The 18,899-nt window shown below is 53.2% G+C and overlaps 1 protein-coding gene across 1 annotated transcript in view; it reads right to left on the bottom strand.

Annotated features, from left to right (window-relative positions):
• Positions 1–2,220: 2,220 nt before the first annotated feature.
• CGN (cingulin) overlaps positions 2,221–18,899 on the bottom strand; it is a 118,589-nt gene continuing 101,910 nt past the window's right edge. The window contains exons 19-22 of the mRNA XM_015416026.1: positions 9,840–9,958; positions 7,766–7,874; positions 4,979–5,142; positions 2,221–2,809 (exon numbers count right to left, since the gene is read on the bottom strand). Coding sequence (XP_015271512.1) covers positions 2,668–2,809; positions 4,979–5,142; positions 7,766–7,874; positions 9,840–9,958 — 534 coding nt within the window. The 3' untranslated portion in view covers positions 2,221–2,667. The remainder of the gene's footprint in view (positions 2,810–4,978; positions 5,143–7,765; positions 7,875–9,839; positions 9,959–18,899) is intronic.

Here is an 18,899-nt window from a genome sequence, read left to right as displayed (position 1 = left end):
AACTGGGATAACCCCTTCAGCATGGAAGAAGATGGCCCCCAGGTACTCCTTCCTAGTCCCCTCCCCAAAACTCGTCTGTGGCTCTACCTCGAATCCTCTTCTGTGCCACAAGCTACCCACAATCCCTCTGCTAAAGGCCTCAGAAACAGGACACCTGGGGAGGAAGAGAGTTCCACTGGGCGACTGTCCAGACTGTAGAGGGCCTCCCATCTTTAAGAATTCCCGTTTATCGGCCTTGTGAGAGAGGTTCAGGAAGGCCGCCTTTCAGGTACAGAGGAAGGTGGAAGCCCGCAAGGTGCCCCCTTTCTCTCAGCTTGAGACAACACAGATGGACAAGTACCGTGGTGTAGCTACACGCCATCGTCACCAGGGGTGTGTCTTTGAGCGTGACCTCCACAATCTGAATCCAGAGCGGAAAAAGGATGCCAAAATAGTTCCCCTCGAGGGACGGATGAGCGATAAGGCACACAGTGCAAGGCCTGGAAAAGTTTTTGTGGGGACACCCAAACTGGGTACCGTTACAGAAACGACAGGAAAAAAGAGCCCTTATGAAGGTTCGGTGCCAAAGATCGAGTGCTCCTGGCCTGGCCTTCTCTGCAGAGTAGGATAGCATGTGAGGTCAACGACAAGGTGCCCAGGTGCACAGACTGATGCTCATGTGACCTTACCCGTGTCCCCGCTGAAAATACATTGAGACTGGCGCATGGCCTAAGCAGCGGCTTTTGTAACCCACTGACAGTCGTACGAGAGACAGTGTTTGAGAAATGCTTTTGTTGGGTCGGTTCAGGAATCTTGGCTGGATGTTCATATGAAACGAGACAGGACACCATGCATCCGCTTTGCAGCCACTTTCCCCAATTTGCATTCACACAGAACCTGCATAGGAAGAGCTTTGTGAAGTGGCTCTCCCTCTGACCGAGTCTCTGGACTAGGCCCCATAGATCTGTCCCACTAACGGTGGCACTTCTCTTGATGTAAGAACCTTTCTTTTAGTGGAACAGGTCTGCGGGATCAACTCCCCCGCCCCGGTATTCCCGCTTCCCAGACTGTGAGGGAGTTCTTAGCAACATGCATCACTTCCTCGTGGATCAAATTTTTTGGATGTAGAAGAGACTGCAGGAACACTCCCTTCTTTAAATGGTAAGGCGGGAAGTGACTCACAGACATCAGGATTTGGGCCACATTTGCTCACAGTCCAATCACCGCCAATTAAGGATAATGCCTTCAGACTAACCCCCCAAATGCTTGTGATAACCTTAGTCTGCAATTGCCTTGTGAAACAGATGAAGAGTGTTGTAGGCTGATACCTGCCCTAAAAACAGGAGGTTTGGTGGTACTGTCAGCATATGAAAAGCCAGACACCACTGGAGTCCGAATGCTCGAGATCAACAAGATCCAGCGGCAAAGAAAAGAGAGTTTGTACCACGCTGTGCTCATCATACCGCAGGTTTCTCAGTTCCCACCGACAACTCTTAAACGTTTTCTCCCTTGCATTCTGTGGGAATACTGACAACCTTGTTGCCAACACAACTTGAAGAGCGCGAGGGGCTCTCAGACCGACCAAGACCTAACAACGCTGGGGTTCTCTCCCTGCAGGACAGCTTCGACCGCTGTCTTTCGACAAACGCCAAATAGATCCTTGACAATCAGTTGGTGCCGAATCAAGCGGACACCGTGGAGCAAAAGCCAGTCTTGTCCACAACTTCCGTGACCACCCACCTAAGCATGAGTTAGATAGGGATCTTATCAGTATCCTGCCTGCCTTGCTAAAGTCTTGAAAAAATTTCAGAAGTTGTGGGTGGGCAGGCCTAGTTTCCTCGATTCAGGAATATCCGTTCCAGAGCTGGTTCTGCTCCTGGGCAAACAGAAGATGCGTTCTTTGGAGTGCGCAGTGGGATCCAGGTAGGGGACAAGAATACATAGGAGAAAGATGTACGAGAGAAGAAGGAATTGGCTTTGAGAGTCTTGGAGAGGACTTTGAGTCGATCCACCGAGAAGGTTACCCAATCACAAAGCAACGTTCGGGCTTTTCCCAGTCAGGAACCGTATGCCTCGCACTGAAGACCCTCCAGCCAAGAGTAGGACAAGACAATGGTTAAGGCCACCTTAGAACCCGTCTACTTACAGCTCAACACACCCGTAGGTGTGTCCACCAAGGAAGGCTACGGTGCCCCCCCCCGAGACACACCCTTGTATACAATCTCCCCAAAATCACACCCCCTCCTTATTGCACATTGATTTCAGTATTCATGCATTTTACATACATACATAGATGTTTAGGCCCCTATATACACAGAAAGATTAAAATTTGGTTAAGAAAAGAGAACCGCTTTTGTTTTGGCTTTAGATCATTCATTTTCCACCAATGCCCTGAGTACCAGATCAAGAAACGATATAGGTTAAATATAATCAATTCCCCACCTGCTATTTTACACACCGCCTCTCCCCCAGCAAAAAAATATAAATCTTTCCTTCACATCGATAAGAGGTCCACTTTTATCACGGAAAAGGCCCCAAGGGGTCTACTCCTGAGCCTGATAGATGCAACGTCCTTCTGTTTGCGAGGGGACGGTTTTCTGAATGGGTGTCCCCGGGTCCACTCGGGGGCTTCGACGAGGAGGGCTGAGGCATACCTCCCCCCCGCCTGGTCCTCCCAGCCCAACGCCGCTAGCAGGAACTGGTCTGGAGGTTCCCCTCGGTCAGGAGGGACGCAATGGAGGACGGGCCGTATGCGCTGTCGAACTCCTCGTCCGAGCTCAAGTGGTCATCCTTCAGGGAGGACTCTGCTGTGGAGCGGGCTGCCTTGCGCCTGGATCCAAGGGACAGAAAGCAAAGAACTATTTGCACTCATTACGGAAAGGGGTGCTGATCAATACTCCCTCTAAGCTGTGGAGTCTTGTGAGCAAAAATTCCACTTTGTGAGCTACTGGCATTAAAGTTGTGAGTGAGCGAATTGGCTGCTGCAGAAATTAGTTCGCTCTGAGAGCCCTCTGAGAGCCCTCCTTCCTGAGCTAAGGCAAAAATGTGTGAGCTGGAGGCTAAAAAACGGTGAGCTAGCTCACACTAACTCAGCTTAGAGGGAACACTGATGCTGATGCATCTAGCGCAGAGGCCCCCAACCTTTTCGAGCCTGTGGACACCTCTGGGAACTGTGATACAGGGTGGTGGGCGGAACAGCAAAATGGCTGCCGAAGGAGGCGGAGCCAGCCACAAAATGGCTGCCAAAGGAGGCAGAGCCAGCCACACGCTCAAGTGCAGGAGACAAGAGGGGTCATTTTTAAAAAGTGGGGAAAATGAATGTGAGACAGAATAAAACCAACACTGTGAGGGCAGCTGCCACCAAAACAGTGTTCCTCTCCACTGCACAGCCCACCAGATCTCCAATGGCCAATCAGAAGCCCTGCACGAGCCGCACCTGGCCCCGCCCACTTTCTAACAAATACTTGGCAAGCACCTGGAAAGGTGAGGGTAGGTGCCACGGCGCCCACGGGCGCCCTGCTGGGGACTCCTGATCCAGGACAGCCAGATTTGAGTCTAGTAGCACCTTAGAGACCAATAGGATTTCCGGGGAGGGGCTTGAGCTTTTGAAAGTCATAAGAGATTAGGAGAGAGAGATACGGTGTTTCTACGATTCTGTTTAGGATAGTTAAGTTTCTTATTGCAACAGTTTTAACTACTTGAGATTACTGTCCCGCATTTTATTACTTTCTCCTGTTATTACTGTCACGCTCTGGGTCGCCCCCAGGGCCAGAGTAACCAGTAGCCGTGTTGAGTCTTTAATGAAGAAGCAAGTGCCTCAGATTTGGAAGTGGGGGTTCGTTCACACCCCAGACACCTTCCTCAGAATGATCTCTTTCCCACGTTCTCTCTGAGTTGGCTGGGAGATCAGTTCTGAATTCCTCCCCGGCACTCTTCAGCTCCCTTTCTTTTATATCCCCCCCACTCCCTCTGTGGGACCCCTTTCTGTGATTCCTAAACCTATGGGCCGTTCCACCTGCCCATCACCATGCTCTCCTATCATGTGTTGCTTCCCCTTTGGTGGTCCCGCCCCCTGTATACTCAGCGTTCTAACGGGGCTTGTAAGGGTGTGCCTACTTCTGGCAGAGACGCCGATACTCCTCTCCGCGTTCTCGCCGGCTACCACCCTCAGAGGTAATGCAGGGACCCTCCACCGGGCTCTTTCGTTTAATCGGGCTCTCCCCCCCCTTTACGTGGAACGCGGTCCGGACCGTTCCTCTTGCTCCTCCTCTCGCCCCTTCCGTGCTGTTCTGCTCCTTGGACGCTGGGGGAGGGGTCTGGGTTTTTGGGAGCCTTCGGAACCAACCCCCCTGATGCCTCCGTCGGCCTGCGAAACTGGGGCCCCGGCGTCTTTGTTGTCTGGGACTGGTGGATAGCTCGGCACGGGACGCACCAGTCCCGCCGCAGCGGCCTGTAAGGCTGCGGAGGAGCCCGTGGCAGGACAATTACTATTATGTACAATGATACAAATCGCTGTACCTTGATGACTTCTATTTGTTGGCATACGGGCTGTCTTGCACTGTTCTCTTTTTTAAAGCTATAGCTATGCCAATAAAGGGTATTGGATTGGAAAGTCATCTTTTCGACTCTTGTCAGATCTTTGACTCCCGAAAGTTCGTCCTCCGAAAATCTCGTTTGTCTCTAAGGTGCGACGGGACTCGAATCCAGTTCGTCTGCTGCGGACCAACATGGCCACCCCCTGAAACTATTTCCTGATGATTCTGTCCCCAAGCCCACCTTTCCTTCTTCCGGACACAGGACACCGCCAGGCCCACCCTTGTTCACCTTCCCTCTTGCTGCCCTCTTCTCTTTGGACAAACTGTAGGCTCCTTGGGGCACGGAGCCATTTTTTTTTCGAGTAACCTGCTCTGCAAAGACCCCAGAAAGGGCTGCGTGTGCTTCCGGAGGATGCACGAGAAGAAAAGTGCCGCAAGGTGACAACGATCCCCCCCTCTCCTACCAGAGGTCCTTCTCCAGGGCCTTGATCCGGCTCTGCAGCTGTTCGTTCATCTCATGCTGCTCCTCCACCTCCCTCTGGGCCTTCTTCCGGGCGGCCTCCAGCCGTTCGATCTCCTCTTCGGCGCTGTCCACCTGCCTCTTCAGCGCCTTGACCCGCAGGCTCAGCTGTGCATGCCAGGGGGAGGGAAAGGGTTTTGTGAGGGCCAAGTTTGAGGCTACGGGGCTGTCGAGGGGGCGGGAAAGGCGAGGCGGGCCTCAAGGAGGAGGAGGTTTCAATCTCGGCTTGGAGGAAACAAGAATGTGGGAACTGCAGATGAACTGGCCCCCTGCAGAATCAGAGACCGATTTCCCACAAGCAGCTGCGCCGCCCTCGCTCTTCCCTTTCTCCCGATTGTATTAGTCAGTTTCCCACAGCTTCCCACAGTTTCCCATGCGTCTTCTCGATCCTGTTTTGTGAGGATCGAGAAGACACGGGGGAGATCGGGCGAGGCTGCGGGTCAAAATGCGGCCCCGCAGCAAGTAGTGGGAAACTGGTCCTTAAAATCGGGGGGTGCTTAAAATCGGGACCAGGCAGGAGAAGATGGGAGAGACCTCTGCCTGAGACCCTGCCTGAGACCCTGGAGAGCTGTAAAGAGGGACTGTGGCTGAGCGGAAGAGCCTCTGGTTGGTGGTTAAAGTCGGGGGGGGGGGGGAGGAAGAGCGAGGGCGGAGCAGCAGCTTGTGGGAAATCGGTCAAACTGTCTCCTCAGGTCATCAGCAGCTTTTTCCAGGGACTCTAGTACAGAAAGGCCTTTCCGGCACCTGCTACGCCAGTCCATTCACTGGGGACGAACCTCGGTCTTTCTGCATGCAAAGTAGGGGAGGGGCTGTGGCTCAGTGGTAAAGCATCTGCTTGGCATGCAGGAGGTCCCAGGTTCAATCCCCGGCATCTCCAGTTAAAAGGACCAGGCAGGAGGGGATGGGAAAGACCTCCACCTGAGACCCTGGAGAGCTGTAAAGAGGGGCCATGGCTCAGTGGCAGAGCCTCTGCTTGGCTTGCAGGAGGTCCCAGGTTCAATCCCCGGCATCTCCAGTTAAAAGGACCAGGCAGGAGGGGATGGGAAAGACCTCCACCTGAGACCCTGGAGAGCTGTAAAGAGGGGCCATGGCTCAGTGGCAGAGCCTCTGCTTGGCTTGCAGGAGGTCCCAGGTTCAATCCCCGGCATCTCCAGTTAAAAGGACCAGGCAGGAGGGGATGGGAAAGACCTCCACCTGAGACCCTGGAGAGCTGTAAAGAGGGGCCATGGCTCAGTGGCAGAGCCTCTGCTTGGCTTGCAGGAGGTCCCAGGTTCAATCCCCGGCATCTCCAGTTAAAAGGACCAGGCAGGAGGGGATGGGAAAGACCTCCACCTGAGACCCTGGAGAGCTGTAAAGAGGGGCCATGGCTCAGTGGCAGAGCCTCTGCTTGGCTTGCAGGAGGTCCCAGGTTCAATCCCCGGCATCTCCAGTTAAAAGGACCAGGCAGGAGGGGATGGGAAAGACCTCCACCTGAGACCCTGGAGAGCTGTAAAGAGGGGCCATGGCTCAGTGGCAGAGCCTCTGCTTGGCTTGCAGGAGGTCCCAGGTTCAATCCCCGGCATCTCCAGTTAAAAGGACCAGGCAGGAGGGGATGGGAAAGACCTCCACCTGAGACCCTGGAGAGCTGTAAAGAGGGGCCATGGCTCAGTGGCAGAGCCTCTGCTTGGCTTGCAGGAGGTCCCAGGTTCAATCCCCGGCATCTCCAGTTAAAAGGACCAGGCAGGAGGGGATGGGAAAGACCTCCACCTGAGACCCTGGAGAGCTGTAAAGAGGGGCCATGGCTCAGTGGCAGAGCCTCTGCTTGGCTTGCAGGAGGTCCCAGGTTCAATCCCCGGCATCTCCAGTTAAAAGGACCAGGCAGGAGGGGATGGGAAAGACCTCCGCCCGAGACCTGAGAGAGCGGCTGCCAGTCTGAGTAGACAGTAAGAGAGGAAGAGAAGAGAGGAGAGACTGGATTTATACCCCACACCTCACTTGGAGTCTCAGAGCGGCTGACAAACGCCTTTCCCTTCCCCTCCCCACAACAGACACCCTGTGAGGTGGGTGGGGCTGAGAGAACTCTGACAGAAACTGCTCTTTTTCAAGGACAGCTGTGCCAGAGCTTGTGACTGACCCAAGGTCACAACAGCAGGTGCAAGTGGAGGCGTGGGGAATCAAACCCGGTTCTCCCAGATTAGAGTCCGCGCACTTAACCACTGCACCAAACTGGCCCAGTACTGACCTTGATAGACAGATGGTCTGATTCAGTAGAAGGCAGCTTCATGTGTGGTCCACCACCCAGCCTAATCTTGGTTTACTCGTCTCAGAACAGTCTCCTCGGACCCATAGCTCTCCTTTCTCAAGACGGAAGAAGCTCTTTCCTAACCCTTGTCTCACCGGGGATGCTGATGATTGACCCCTGGGCCTCTGGCATTCCGCGAAGGTCACTCAACCACTAACCCCGGGCCTCTCTCCTCGAAGACGTGGTCCTGGGTCAGAGTCATGGTCTGAACACGTGAAGCTGCCTTCTACTGAATCAGACCCTCGGTCCAAAGTCAGTCTTGTCTACTCAGACTGGCCTCTGAGCAAGGGGCATCCGCACCATTTCCAGGTGGGTCGCTTTCATGCCAACCCACCCAAGAACAGCCCAAGAACAGATCCCACCAGGGGCTTCAGGGGGTTCGGGCGCCTTTCCCCGCTGTCCAGGCTCACCCGCCCCCCATCGCACTCTATCCCGCCCCACCGCACCCACCTGGTCTTTCTGGTCGTTGATGTGCTGCCTCTCGTCATCGATCTGGATGGTCAGCTCCTTCACCTTCCGCTCCAGCTTGCGGTTGGACGACACTAGAATGTTCTTCTCTCTGCCGAGTGGGGGAAATGTCACAGGTTCAACCGGTCTGGTCTCGCCTCGATCGATCAGGTGAAGGGGGATCTCCTCTGTCACAAAACTCTGCAACTGAGGTGAGGGGGGGGATCTGGGATCCAGTTTGGTGTCGTGGTTAGGAGCTGGGACTCCAATCTGGGAGAACCGGGTTTGATTCTCCCACTCCTTCGCCTGTAGCCACTGGTGAGAATTTGGGTCAGTCACAAGTTCTCTCGGAGCTGTCCTCTCAAGGGCAGTCCTCGAAGAGCTCTCTCAGCCCCACCTCCCTCACAGGGTGTCTGTTGTGGGGAGGGGAAGGTAAAGGAGCAGGGGTCATTTCCTGCAGGAGCGCACAGGAGCAGAGCTCCAGCAGTAAAGAGCCCAGGGGGTGGGCACATGCAACAAGCCCCGCCCCCTGCTCCCAGCAGCCCTCATTCAGAGCAAGAAGTAGCCAGCTAAGTTGCAGAGCCCCCTCCTGGCCCCCCAGTCCAAAACAGTCCAGTGGCACCTTTAAGGCCAAGTTTTATTCAGGTACAAGCTCTCCCTCCTCTGTGAGGACAGATCTGCATGTCCCACCCCCCCAAAGCTAGCAATCCAAAACAGTCCAGTGGAGCCTGAGCGGTGGGTGTTGCCTTCTGACACACTTCTGGTGATGTCCGGGGGTGTGGCATATGCAAATGAGTTATGCTAATGAGTTATGCTAATGAGCTCCTGCACCTCTTTTTTTACGAAATGACCCCCGGAAAGGAGATTGTAAACGGTTCTGGGACTCCGAGTGAAGGGCGGGGGATAGATCCAATCTCTTCCTCCTCTTCTTCTTCTTCGTCTTCTTCATCAGGATCGGGGAGGGAAAAGAAGAAGGAGAAGGGCCGGACAACTGACCAATCTTGGGCTTGGAACCTGTTCCGCTCGTGGCATCCTGTTTCCGCTCAGAAGGCGCTCAGCACCAGAGGAAGGTGCTGCCCTTGGTGGAATATCTCCATGCAATCCTACCTCAGGACTGTAAACCGAGCAATTAAATGAGACCAATTAAACGAGGGGCAAGACCACTACGTGTGAGGTGGGAGAGAGAACCATGGGTCATCACTGTGTCTGAAAAAACAGCAGCGGCAGGAAAAGACACACGCCAAGGCAAGAGTGGGAGGGCTTCTGGAGTTCTGGCCTTGCTGGTGGACCTCCTGATGGCCCCTGGGTTTTGGCCACTGTGTGACACAGAGTGTTGGACTGGATGGGCTGTTGGCCGGATCTGTCATGGCTTCTCTTATGTTCTTAAGAGCAGAGGTCCATCAGTGGCTCTTAGCCACAAGATATAGATGGAACACTCTGTCTGGGGCAAGTGATGCTCTGTCTTCTTGGTGCTTGGGGGGCCACAGTGGGAGGGCTTCTGGAGTTCTGGCCCCGCTGGTGGACCTCCTGAGGGCCCCTGGGTTTTGGCCACTGTGTGACACAAGAGTGTTGGCTTGGATGGGCTTGTTGGCCTAATCCAACATGGCTTCTCTTATGTTCTTAAGAGCAGAGGTCCATCAGTGGCTCTTAGCCACAAGATATAGATGGAACACTCTGTCTGGGGCAAGTGATGCTCTGTCTTCTTGGTGCTTGGGGGGCCACAGTGGGAGGGCTTCTGGAGTTCTGGCCCCGCTGGTGGACCTCCTGAGGGCCCCTGGGTTTTGGCCACTGTGTGACACAAGAGTGTTGGACTGGATGGGCCACTGGCCTGATCCAACATGGCTTCTCTCTTATGTTCTTATAGCAGCCCTTCTCCAAAGGCAATTGTTGGGCCGTAGGAGGCGGCCCTTGACCCCACAAAGGCCTGCAGGGCTCTGTGAACAAAAGCAGCACCCCAGTAGGCTGCTTACGGGTCACATCCTGCAACTGTGGACCCTGCACTGCAGAGCCAGCGTAGTCTGAAGCGGACTGGCCTCAAGTGCTACATGTTTCCTTGCAAGGAGTTCCCGCTGCTTACCTTTCTTCGACCTGCAGCTTCTCCTGCAGATCCTGGATGCGCGACTCCAGCTGCGAGACGTTGGCGCTCGGCTTCTGCAGCCCTTCGGAGCTGGCCAGGCGGCTCTTGAGGTCTTTGTTCTGGAAAGGAGGAGATTTGGGAGCATAAGGCGAGGTGGGCGGTGGGTACCCCGGGAATCCCTGCTTTCTTGGGATGTCTAAGCTGAGTTATGATGAGCTCTTCGGGCTGCAGAAGTCAGCTTAATAAACAGGAACGTGCAGACGGGGATGCTCAGAAGCGAAAGGCCAATCAGGAGTCCCCTGCTTATTAGAACAGATCCTTCCTATTACTGGTTTGGTGTAGTGGTTAAGTGCGAGGACTCTAATCTGGGAGAACTGGGTTTGATTCCCCACTCCTCCACTTGCACCTGGCTGGATGACCTTGGGCAAGCCGTAGTTCTGCCAGAGCTGTTCTTGAAAAAGAGCCGTTTCTGTCAAGAGCTCTCTCAGCCCCACCTACCTCAGAGGGTGTCTGTTGTGGGAAGGGAAGGGAGTTTGTGAGCCGCTCTGAGACTCCCTTGGGCAGTGTAGGGTGGGGTAGAAATCCAATCTCCTTCTTCACCCAAAGAGTGATTGACACATGGAATTCACTGCCACAGGAGGTGGCGGAGGCTACAAGCGTGGACAGCTTCAAGAGGGAATTAGATAAACATATGGAGCAGAGGTCCATCAGTGGCTATTAGCCACAAGGGACAGATAGGAACTCTCGGTCTGGGGCAAGTGAAGCTCCGTACTCTTGGTGCTTGGGGGTGTGTGTGCAACAGTGGGAGGGCTTCTGGTGTCCTGGCCCCACTGCTGGACCTCCTGAGGGCACCTGGTATTTCTGGCCACTGTGTGACAGAGTGTTGGACTGGACGGGCCATTGGCCTGAACCAACATTGGCTGCTCTTATGTTCTTATGGATAAACCTATGGAGCAGAGGTCCATCGGTGGCTCTTAGCCACAAGGTATAGACAGGGGCTCTGGGGCAAGTGATGCTCTGTCTTCTTGGTGCTTGGGAGGGTCAACTGTGGGAGGGCTTCTAATGTCCTGGCCCCACTGGTGGACCTCCTGATGGCACTGGTATTTTTGGCCACTGTGTGACCCAGAGTGTTGGACTGGAGGGGCCATTGGCCTGATCCAACATTGGCTTCTCTTATGTTCTTATGGATAAACACATGGAGCAGAGGTCCATCAGTGGCTATTAGCCACAAGGGACAGATCGGGACTCTGGGGCAAGTGATGCTCTGTCTTCTTAGTGCTTCGGGGGGGGGGGTCAACAGTGGGAGGGCTTCTAATGTCCTGGCCCCACTGCTGGACCTCCTGATGGCACCTGGTATTTCTGGCCACTGTGTGACACAGAGTGTCGGACTGGATGGGCCATTGGCCTGATCCAACGTGGGCTTCTCTATGTTCTTACCTTGGTCTAAAAGGTTATTAATTGGGTTTTTTATTAGCTGCTGCTTGGCTGGTTTGACAAGGTTTGGCGCTTCTTTGTTAATGGAAAAGATTTCTCATCAGAATCGGCATACCGACTCAAAAGGGGATCAGACCCGTTTTCCCTGCAGTTTGGCTACCGGTGCCAGAATGTACGGTGCCGATTGATAAAGCGCTTAATCGCTCTTGTCCGATCGACTGGTTACAGTTCTGAGTTTGTTACTAGGTTTAGTTTAAATATTAACGGGTTTACGATTTCCATTGTAATCCCTCTGGCTCAAGCAAAGTTATTTCATGTTATTGTTTTTGTTACTGTTATTAATTTTTTTAAAAGTGTGTGGGGGGGAGAGGCCCCTGCATAGACACGCATTCTCTCCCCTCCCTCATTTCTATTGTTACGAGCTGCCTGGCTGACTCCAGAGGCCAGAGGAAACGCTCCACAGGTGATCAGAAACTGTCTTCCTGGTGGCGGGAAGAGCTGTCAAGCCGCAGCTGACACTGTGAATCCTTCAAGGGGGTGTCAAGGCAAGAGACAAACAGAGGTGTTTTCCCGTTGCCTGCCTCTGCGTAGCAACCCTGGGACTTCCTTGGTGGTCTTCCATCCAAGTGCCAACCAGGACGACCCTGCTTATCTTCCGAGATCTGATGAGATCAGGCTAGCCTGGGCGATCCAGGGCAGGGCAAGAGATGTTCAGAGGTGGTTTTCCATTGCCTGCCTCTGCACAGCAACCCTCAACTTCCTTGGTGGTATTCCCATCCAAGGACTAACCGGGGCCGACCCTGCTTAGTTTCCCAGATCTGATGAGATCAGGCAAGCCTGGGCCATCCAGGGCAGGGCAGAAGGCATTCAGAGGTGGCGTGCCACGGCCTGCCTCTGCACAGCAACCCTGGACTTCCTTGGTGGCCTCCCATCCAAGTGCTCACCAGAACGACCCTGCTTAGCTTCCAAGATCTGATGAGATCAGGCTATCCTGGGCCATCCAGGGCAGGGCAGAAGACATTCAGAGGTGGTTTGCCACTGCCTGCCTCTGCACAGCAACCCTGGACTTCCTTGGTGGTCTTCCCATCCAAGTACTAACCGGGGCCGACCCTGCTTAGCTTCCAAGATCTGACGAGATCAGGCTAGCCTGGGCCATTCAGGGCAGGGCATCTGACGAGATCAGGCTAGCCTGGGTCCTACAGAGGTGGTTGTGCCATTGCCTGCCTCTGCACAGCAACCCTCAACTTCCTTGGTGGTATTCCCATCCAAGGACTAACTGGGCCCACCTGGCTTAGCTTCTGAGATCTGATGAGATCAGGTTAGCCTGGGCCATCCAGGGCAGGGCAAGAGACGAACAGAGGTGGGGTGCCATGGCCTGCCTCTGCATAGGAACCCTGGACTTCCTTGGTGGTCTCCCATCAAAGTGCCAACCAGGACGACCCTGATTAGCTTCCGAGATCTGCTCAGATCGGGCTAGCCTGGGCCATCCAGGTCAAGGCAAGTGACAAGCAGAGGTGGTGTGCCATGGCCTGCCTCTGCACAGCAACCCTGGACTTCCTTGGTGGCCTCCCGTCCATGCACTAACCAGGGCAGACCCTGCTCAGCTTCCAAGATCTGATGAGACCCGGCTAGCCTGGGCCATCCGGGTCAGGGCAAGAGACAAACAGAGGTGGATTGTCATGGCCTCCCTCTGCATAGCAACCCTGGACTTCCTTGGTGGTCTCCCATCAAAGTGCCAACCAGGACGACCCTGATTAGCTTCCGAGATCTGCTCAGATCGGGCTAGCCTGGGCCATCCAGGTCAAGGCAAGTGACAAGCAGAGGTGGTGTGCCATGGCCTGCCTCTGCACAGCAACCCTGGACTTCCTTGGTGGCCTCCCGTCCATGCACTAACCAGGGCAGACCCTGCTCAGCTTCCAAGATCTGATGAGACCCGGCTAGCCTGGGCCATCCGGGTCAGGGCAAGAGACAAACAGAGGTGGATTGTCATGGCCTACCTCTGCATAGCAACCCTGGACTTCCTTGGTGGTCTTCCCATCCAAGTACTAACCGGGGCCGACCCTGCTTAGCTTCCAAGATCTGACGAGATCAGGCTAGCCTGGGCCATTCAGGGCAGGGCAGAAGACATTCAGAGGTGGTTTGCCACTGCCTGCCTCTGCACAGCAACCCTGGACTTCCTTGGTGGTCTTCCCATCCAAGTACTAACCGGGGCCAACCCTGCTTAGCTTCCAAGATCTGACGAGATCAGGCTAGCCTGGGCCATTCAGGGCAGGGCAAGAGATGTTCAGAGGTGGTTGTGCCATTGCCTGCCTCTGCACAGCAACCCTCGACTTCCTTGGTGGTCTTCCCATCCCAGTACTAACTGGGGCCCGCCTGGCTTAGCTTCTGAGATCTGATGAGATCAGGTTAGCCTGGGCCATCCAGGGCAGGGCAAGAGACGAACAGAGGTGGGGTGCCATGGCCTGCCTCTGCATAGGAACCCTGGACTTCCTTGGTGGTCTCCCATCAAAGTGCCAACCAGGACGACCCTGATTAGCTTCCGAGATCTGCTCAGATCGGGCTAGCCTGGGCCATCCAGGTCAAGGCAAGTGACAAGCAGAGGTGGTGTGCCATGGCCTGCCTCTGCACAGCAACCCTGGACTTCCTTGGTGGCCTCCCGTCCATGCACTAACCAGGGCAGACCCTGCTCAGCTTCCAAGATCTGATGAGACCCGGCTAGCCTGGGCCATCCGGGTCAGGGCAAGAGACAAACAGAGGTGGATTGTCATGGCCTACCTCTGCATAGCAACCCTGGACTTCCTTGGTGGTCTCCCGTCCAAGTAATATCCAGGGCCGACCCAGCTTAACGGCTGAGATCTGATGAGCTCAGGCTAGCCTGGGCCGTCCAGATCAAGGCGAGTGACAAGCAGAGGTGGGTTTGCCTTTGCCTGCCTCTGCGTAGCAACCTTGGACCTCATTGGTGGCCTCCCATCCAAGTACCAACCAGGGCCGACCCCTGCTTAGCTTCTGAGATTAGATGAGATCAGGTTAGCCTGGGATATCCAGTTGAGTGCAGCAGTCTTATTAGTATTCCACAAGTCTCACAGCTGAACCCTGGAGTTTAGAACAGGATGTGGGTCAATATACCACTATATTGTATATTGTTTGTTATTTGTATAAAGTATATTGTTTATTAACAGTCTTTTCTTTATTACTAACTGCAGTTTAACAGGGTAATGATCTCCTACTCTTCGGTTTTTAGTTTAGTGTGGGTTACTTTTCTTTCTCCCTAGTTGTAGTCCCCCCTTCCTTCCTTTCTTTGTAGTTTATGCAGTATTATTAAAAAAAAACCCACCTCTCCAGGGGTCTTAAAAACCCCCAACAGGATGTGGGTCAGATGGCAATGTCGCATCGATCTATCAGCTAAGGTCCTTGATTTTTTTTTAAAAAAAGGTGTCCCAAATAATTCAGGCAGAAGCCCTTATTTGCAGTGGCCCTTACAGCACTAACTGTGCAAAAACTTCACATCTACCACATGAGGACTATTCAGCTGCGCCTGAGAAATAACTCCGTGCTCTTCACAAGAGCAAGGAATTTGCTTTTACAAGAGAGAAAGAACAGAGCGTTTGCTGGCCTGCCCAAGGGCAATTTTGTTCCACCTCCTTCCGGCTCGCTGGCTCGAGTCGTCCAGAGTCCCCTCTTCTTTCTGTAAGCCGATGCTTTCTAATGCTATCTGCTTTCGCACACGGCGAGCGATGCATTGTCAGCCTGCTTTCGATGCGCTTCAGCAATCATTTGCAAGTGGACGCTGCTGTTTCGCACAGTAAAATCCAGTTGCAAAGTGCACTGAAAGCGGACCGAAAGGTGCATTCTCCAGTGTTTGTGAAAACGCAGGCGCATCTAGGCGATTTTGTTTTATAAATTAATTTGGCTATGGTATTTATATTGGGAATAAGAGTGGAATAATGATGGCTTAATGATGAAAATGAATTGAAAATGAAGATCTTTTGGAACATCTGAATAAATAGCGACGCTATAGACTGTCTCCCAGGAATCGTTGGTACTATCCCGCCATCTTTTTGGGGGTTGGGAGTCTTGGTTTCACCGAGCACTTCATGTGATTGAGGATGGGTTTTTAAATTGTATAATATGCTTTTAAAATGTATATATTTTGGTAATTTTGTATTGTTGTTTTATGTTGCAAGTTTTATCTTGCCTGTTAGCCGCCCTGAGCCCTACGGGGGAGGGCGGAGTATAAATTTAAATAATAAATAAATAAATAAATAAACTAAAATTGCTGAGTATACCAAATTAGACTGGTTGATTATTAGAAATTTAAATAGATAAATCACTCCAGCTGTTGTGCTAGGTTATAAAGAAGTATGGCAGAAAAACTAGAGAAGTAAGATCGAGCTAGAATAGAATACTAGGTAAAGATCCTGGGTAATGCCACTAAAATTGATTAATTACGCCATTTGATGAATGTGAAGGGTTGAGAACCCAGTTGTTGCGTGAATTTATGTTCTATTGTTGTTTTGTAAATACGTGTGTTTGTCCAGTATAAAATCCTAATAAATATATAATAATTAAAAAAAACCCCGCAGGCGCAGAGTTCTGGATTGCAAGAGCAGGCTTTGGATGTTGGGGTGGTGTGTTGGACCGCAGTGTTTTGGTCCCTTTCGGCTCTTCAAAGCCTTTCACCGCAGCCTCCGGGGTGGTTACAAACAAAGAGGAAAGCGTACATCACATCGTTATGTAACACTGCCAGGCAGGTGGAAGCATCATTAACCGGAGTTACATAACAGTTAATTATTTTCTCCTGGCTCTGAAGGGCGGCCAAGCCAAAAAAAACCTATTGAAAGTGTTCAAACGTGTTTCGGGTGAGCGACTGCGCGGACAGGAAAAGAGCTTTGTAAGTCAGGGAATGAGAGGTTTCCCGCCTGGGACGCCGATGGCCAAGTTTCCACAAGATCCCCTCGGAGCAGGGAAAGAAAAGGAAGCCAGTTTCTAGAGCGGGTGCTTGCCAAGGAGCAGAGAGAGGCTAAAGAGAAGCTGGACATCCACATCGCAAGATGTCGTGATCAATGTGCCCTCTAAGCTGTGGAGTCTTGTGAGCAAAAATCCTACTTTGTGAGCCGCTGGCATTAAAGTTGTGGGTGAGCGATTTGGCCGCTGCATAAATGAGTTTGCTCCGGAGCCCTCCTTCCTGAGCTGAGACAAAAATGTGTCAGCCGGAGGCTAAAAAACTGTGAGCTGGCTCACACTAACTCAGCTTAGAGGGAACGCTGCCTGCGAAGCAGGTGGGGCTGAGAGAGCTCTCTCGAGGACTGCCCTTGAGAGGACAGCGCCGAGAGAACTTGTGACTGACCCAAGGTCACACCAGCCGCTGCATGTGGAGGAGTGGGGGGAATCAAACCCGGTTCTCCCAGATCAGAGTCCCCCGCTCCTAACCACGACACCAAGCAGTTCAGGACTCCTGGTCTTACGGCAGTTCAGGAGCAACACCAGTCTTTAATCCCCCCAGGGAGATCAAAAGTAGCTCAGGGATCTCAGTTCTCAGAATTCACTCCGGGGCTCTGGCTTCTGAAGCGGCACATTTGCATATCCCAAAGTCTTGCTTCTTGCAAGCTGGGACAAGAAACGGCCTCCCAGGGAAGCAGAAGCAGCCGGCGGAAGACTTTTCAGAACCGTCCAGAATCCAAAACAAAGCGACTTTGTCCAAAAGTGGCTGGGGAAACGGGTAATTTCTGGGCCTCAGAGGAGTAGGAGATTGGATTTATACCCTGCCCTTCACTACCTGAAGGTGTCTCAGAGCAGCTCAGTCTCCTTCCCCTCCCCACAACAGACACCCTGTGAGGTAGGCGGGGCGGAGACAGCTCTTGACAAAAATGGCTCTTTTTCAAGAACAGCTCTGAGAGAGCTTGTGACTGACCCTAGGTCACACCAGCAGCTGCACGTGGAGGAGGAGTGGGGAATCAAACCTGGTTCTCCCAGATGAGAGGCTACACTCTTAACCACTACACCGAACTGGCTCTCAGAGCACACAGGTACCCCAGCTAAGGTTGCCAACTCCCAGCTGGGAAATTCCTGGAGATTCTGTGGTTGTAGCCTGCGGAGGGAGGGGCTAAATGCTATAGAGCCCGCCCTACAAAGCAGACATTTTCTTCAAGGGAACCACCGCTGTTGTTTGGAGATGAGTTGTATGTCCAGGAGATCTCCAGGCCCCACCTGGAGATTGGCAACCCTAGTCTCACCCCTCCGAGCCAAACGGCACTGAGATGCCCTGACCATCCAGAATATCAGCAGCCCGAAAGGGCCCCAACCCCAATGAAGAAGAGGAAGAGGAGGAGGAGGAGACTGGATTTATACCCCGCCCTTCACTACATGAAGGAGTCTCAGAGCGGCTTACAAACTCCTTTCCCTTCTCCTCCCCACAACAGGCACCCTGTGAGGTAGGCGGGGCTGAGAGAGCTCTTGAGAGGACTGCTCCTGAGAGAACAGCTCTGAGAGAACTTGTGACTGACCCAAGGTCACTCCAGCAGCTGCATGTGGGGAAGTTGGGAATCAAACCCGGTTCTCCTTCAGGTAGTGAAGGGCGGGGTATAAATCCAATCTCCTCCTCCTCTTCTTCTGAGAAGGAATGACAGTTACCCAGTGAACTTGATAGCAGTGAGGAGTTCTGAACTCAGTTCTTGGGCCTAGTCTCTAACCACTCCACCACCATGTCTGTCAGCCGTTAAGCATCTCTTAGCAACATGGGCTCGCTTCGGCAGCACATATACTAAAGTTGTAACGATACAGAGAAGATCAGCATGGCCCTGCGCAACATGCCCACCATGATGACAGGCAATGGAGTGGGTACAGAGAAGAAGAGATTGGATCTATACCCCGCCCTTCACTCAGAGTCTCAGAGCGGCTTCCAATCACCTTCCCTTCCTCTCCCCATAACAGACACCCGGTGAGGTAGGCGGGGCTGAGAGAGCTCTCTTGAGAACTGCCCTTGAGAGAACAGCTCCGAGAGAACTTGTGACTGACCCAAGGTCACACCAGCAGCTGCATGTGGAGGAGTGGGGAATCAAACCCGATCCTCCCAGATTAGAGTCTGCGCTCCTAAGTGCTACACCAAACTGGCTCTGGAGGGGGTAAGCCTGTGCTACACTCCTGTCTCGGCACGACGTGCGGCAACCGGCGATGAATTTAACTTCCTGAGAGTTTCGGGTACAATCTCTTGAAAACAAGAAGCAGGCCTGTAGCTCTTGTGGCAGAACACAAGGGCCGAATGGGAACTCCCAGCCGTATTGCGGCTGCAAATGCCCAGTGGGAACGCCACTGAAAAGCGTGGCGGGAGTCCCTCTTTTCGACCAGAGGGCAAAAACTGCTCAGTCAACGATACCAGAGAACGACTGGAACCTTTCTGGGGAAGACCGAATTCCAAATGGCATTCCAGCACCAACACCGGCAAGGGTATGCTTGATTCGATCTAGCGGCCTCTGCAATTTAGGATAATCCCAGAACTCCGTTTAAAAGTGTTGTGGGGGCCCAATTTAGATTGGGACCGTGGCATTGGGGGGGGGACTTTCTGATGTGTTATTTGGGAGTGCCCTTTGCCCCGTTAGGGCTACTGCACGTGCAGGCGTTCGTTCGGGA

The sequence above is a fragment of the Gekko japonicus genome, unplaced genomic scaffold, assembly GCF_001447785.1.
Source record: "Gekko japonicus isolate JY-2015 unplaced genomic scaffold, Gekko_japonicus_V1.1 scaffold226, whole genome shotgun sequence".
In the NCBI taxonomy this organism is placed as follows: domain Eukaryota; kingdom Metazoa; phylum Chordata; class Lepidosauria; order Squamata; family Gekkonidae; genus Gekko; species Gekko japonicus.
This window is presented reverse-complemented; position numbering and strand designations above follow the sequence as displayed.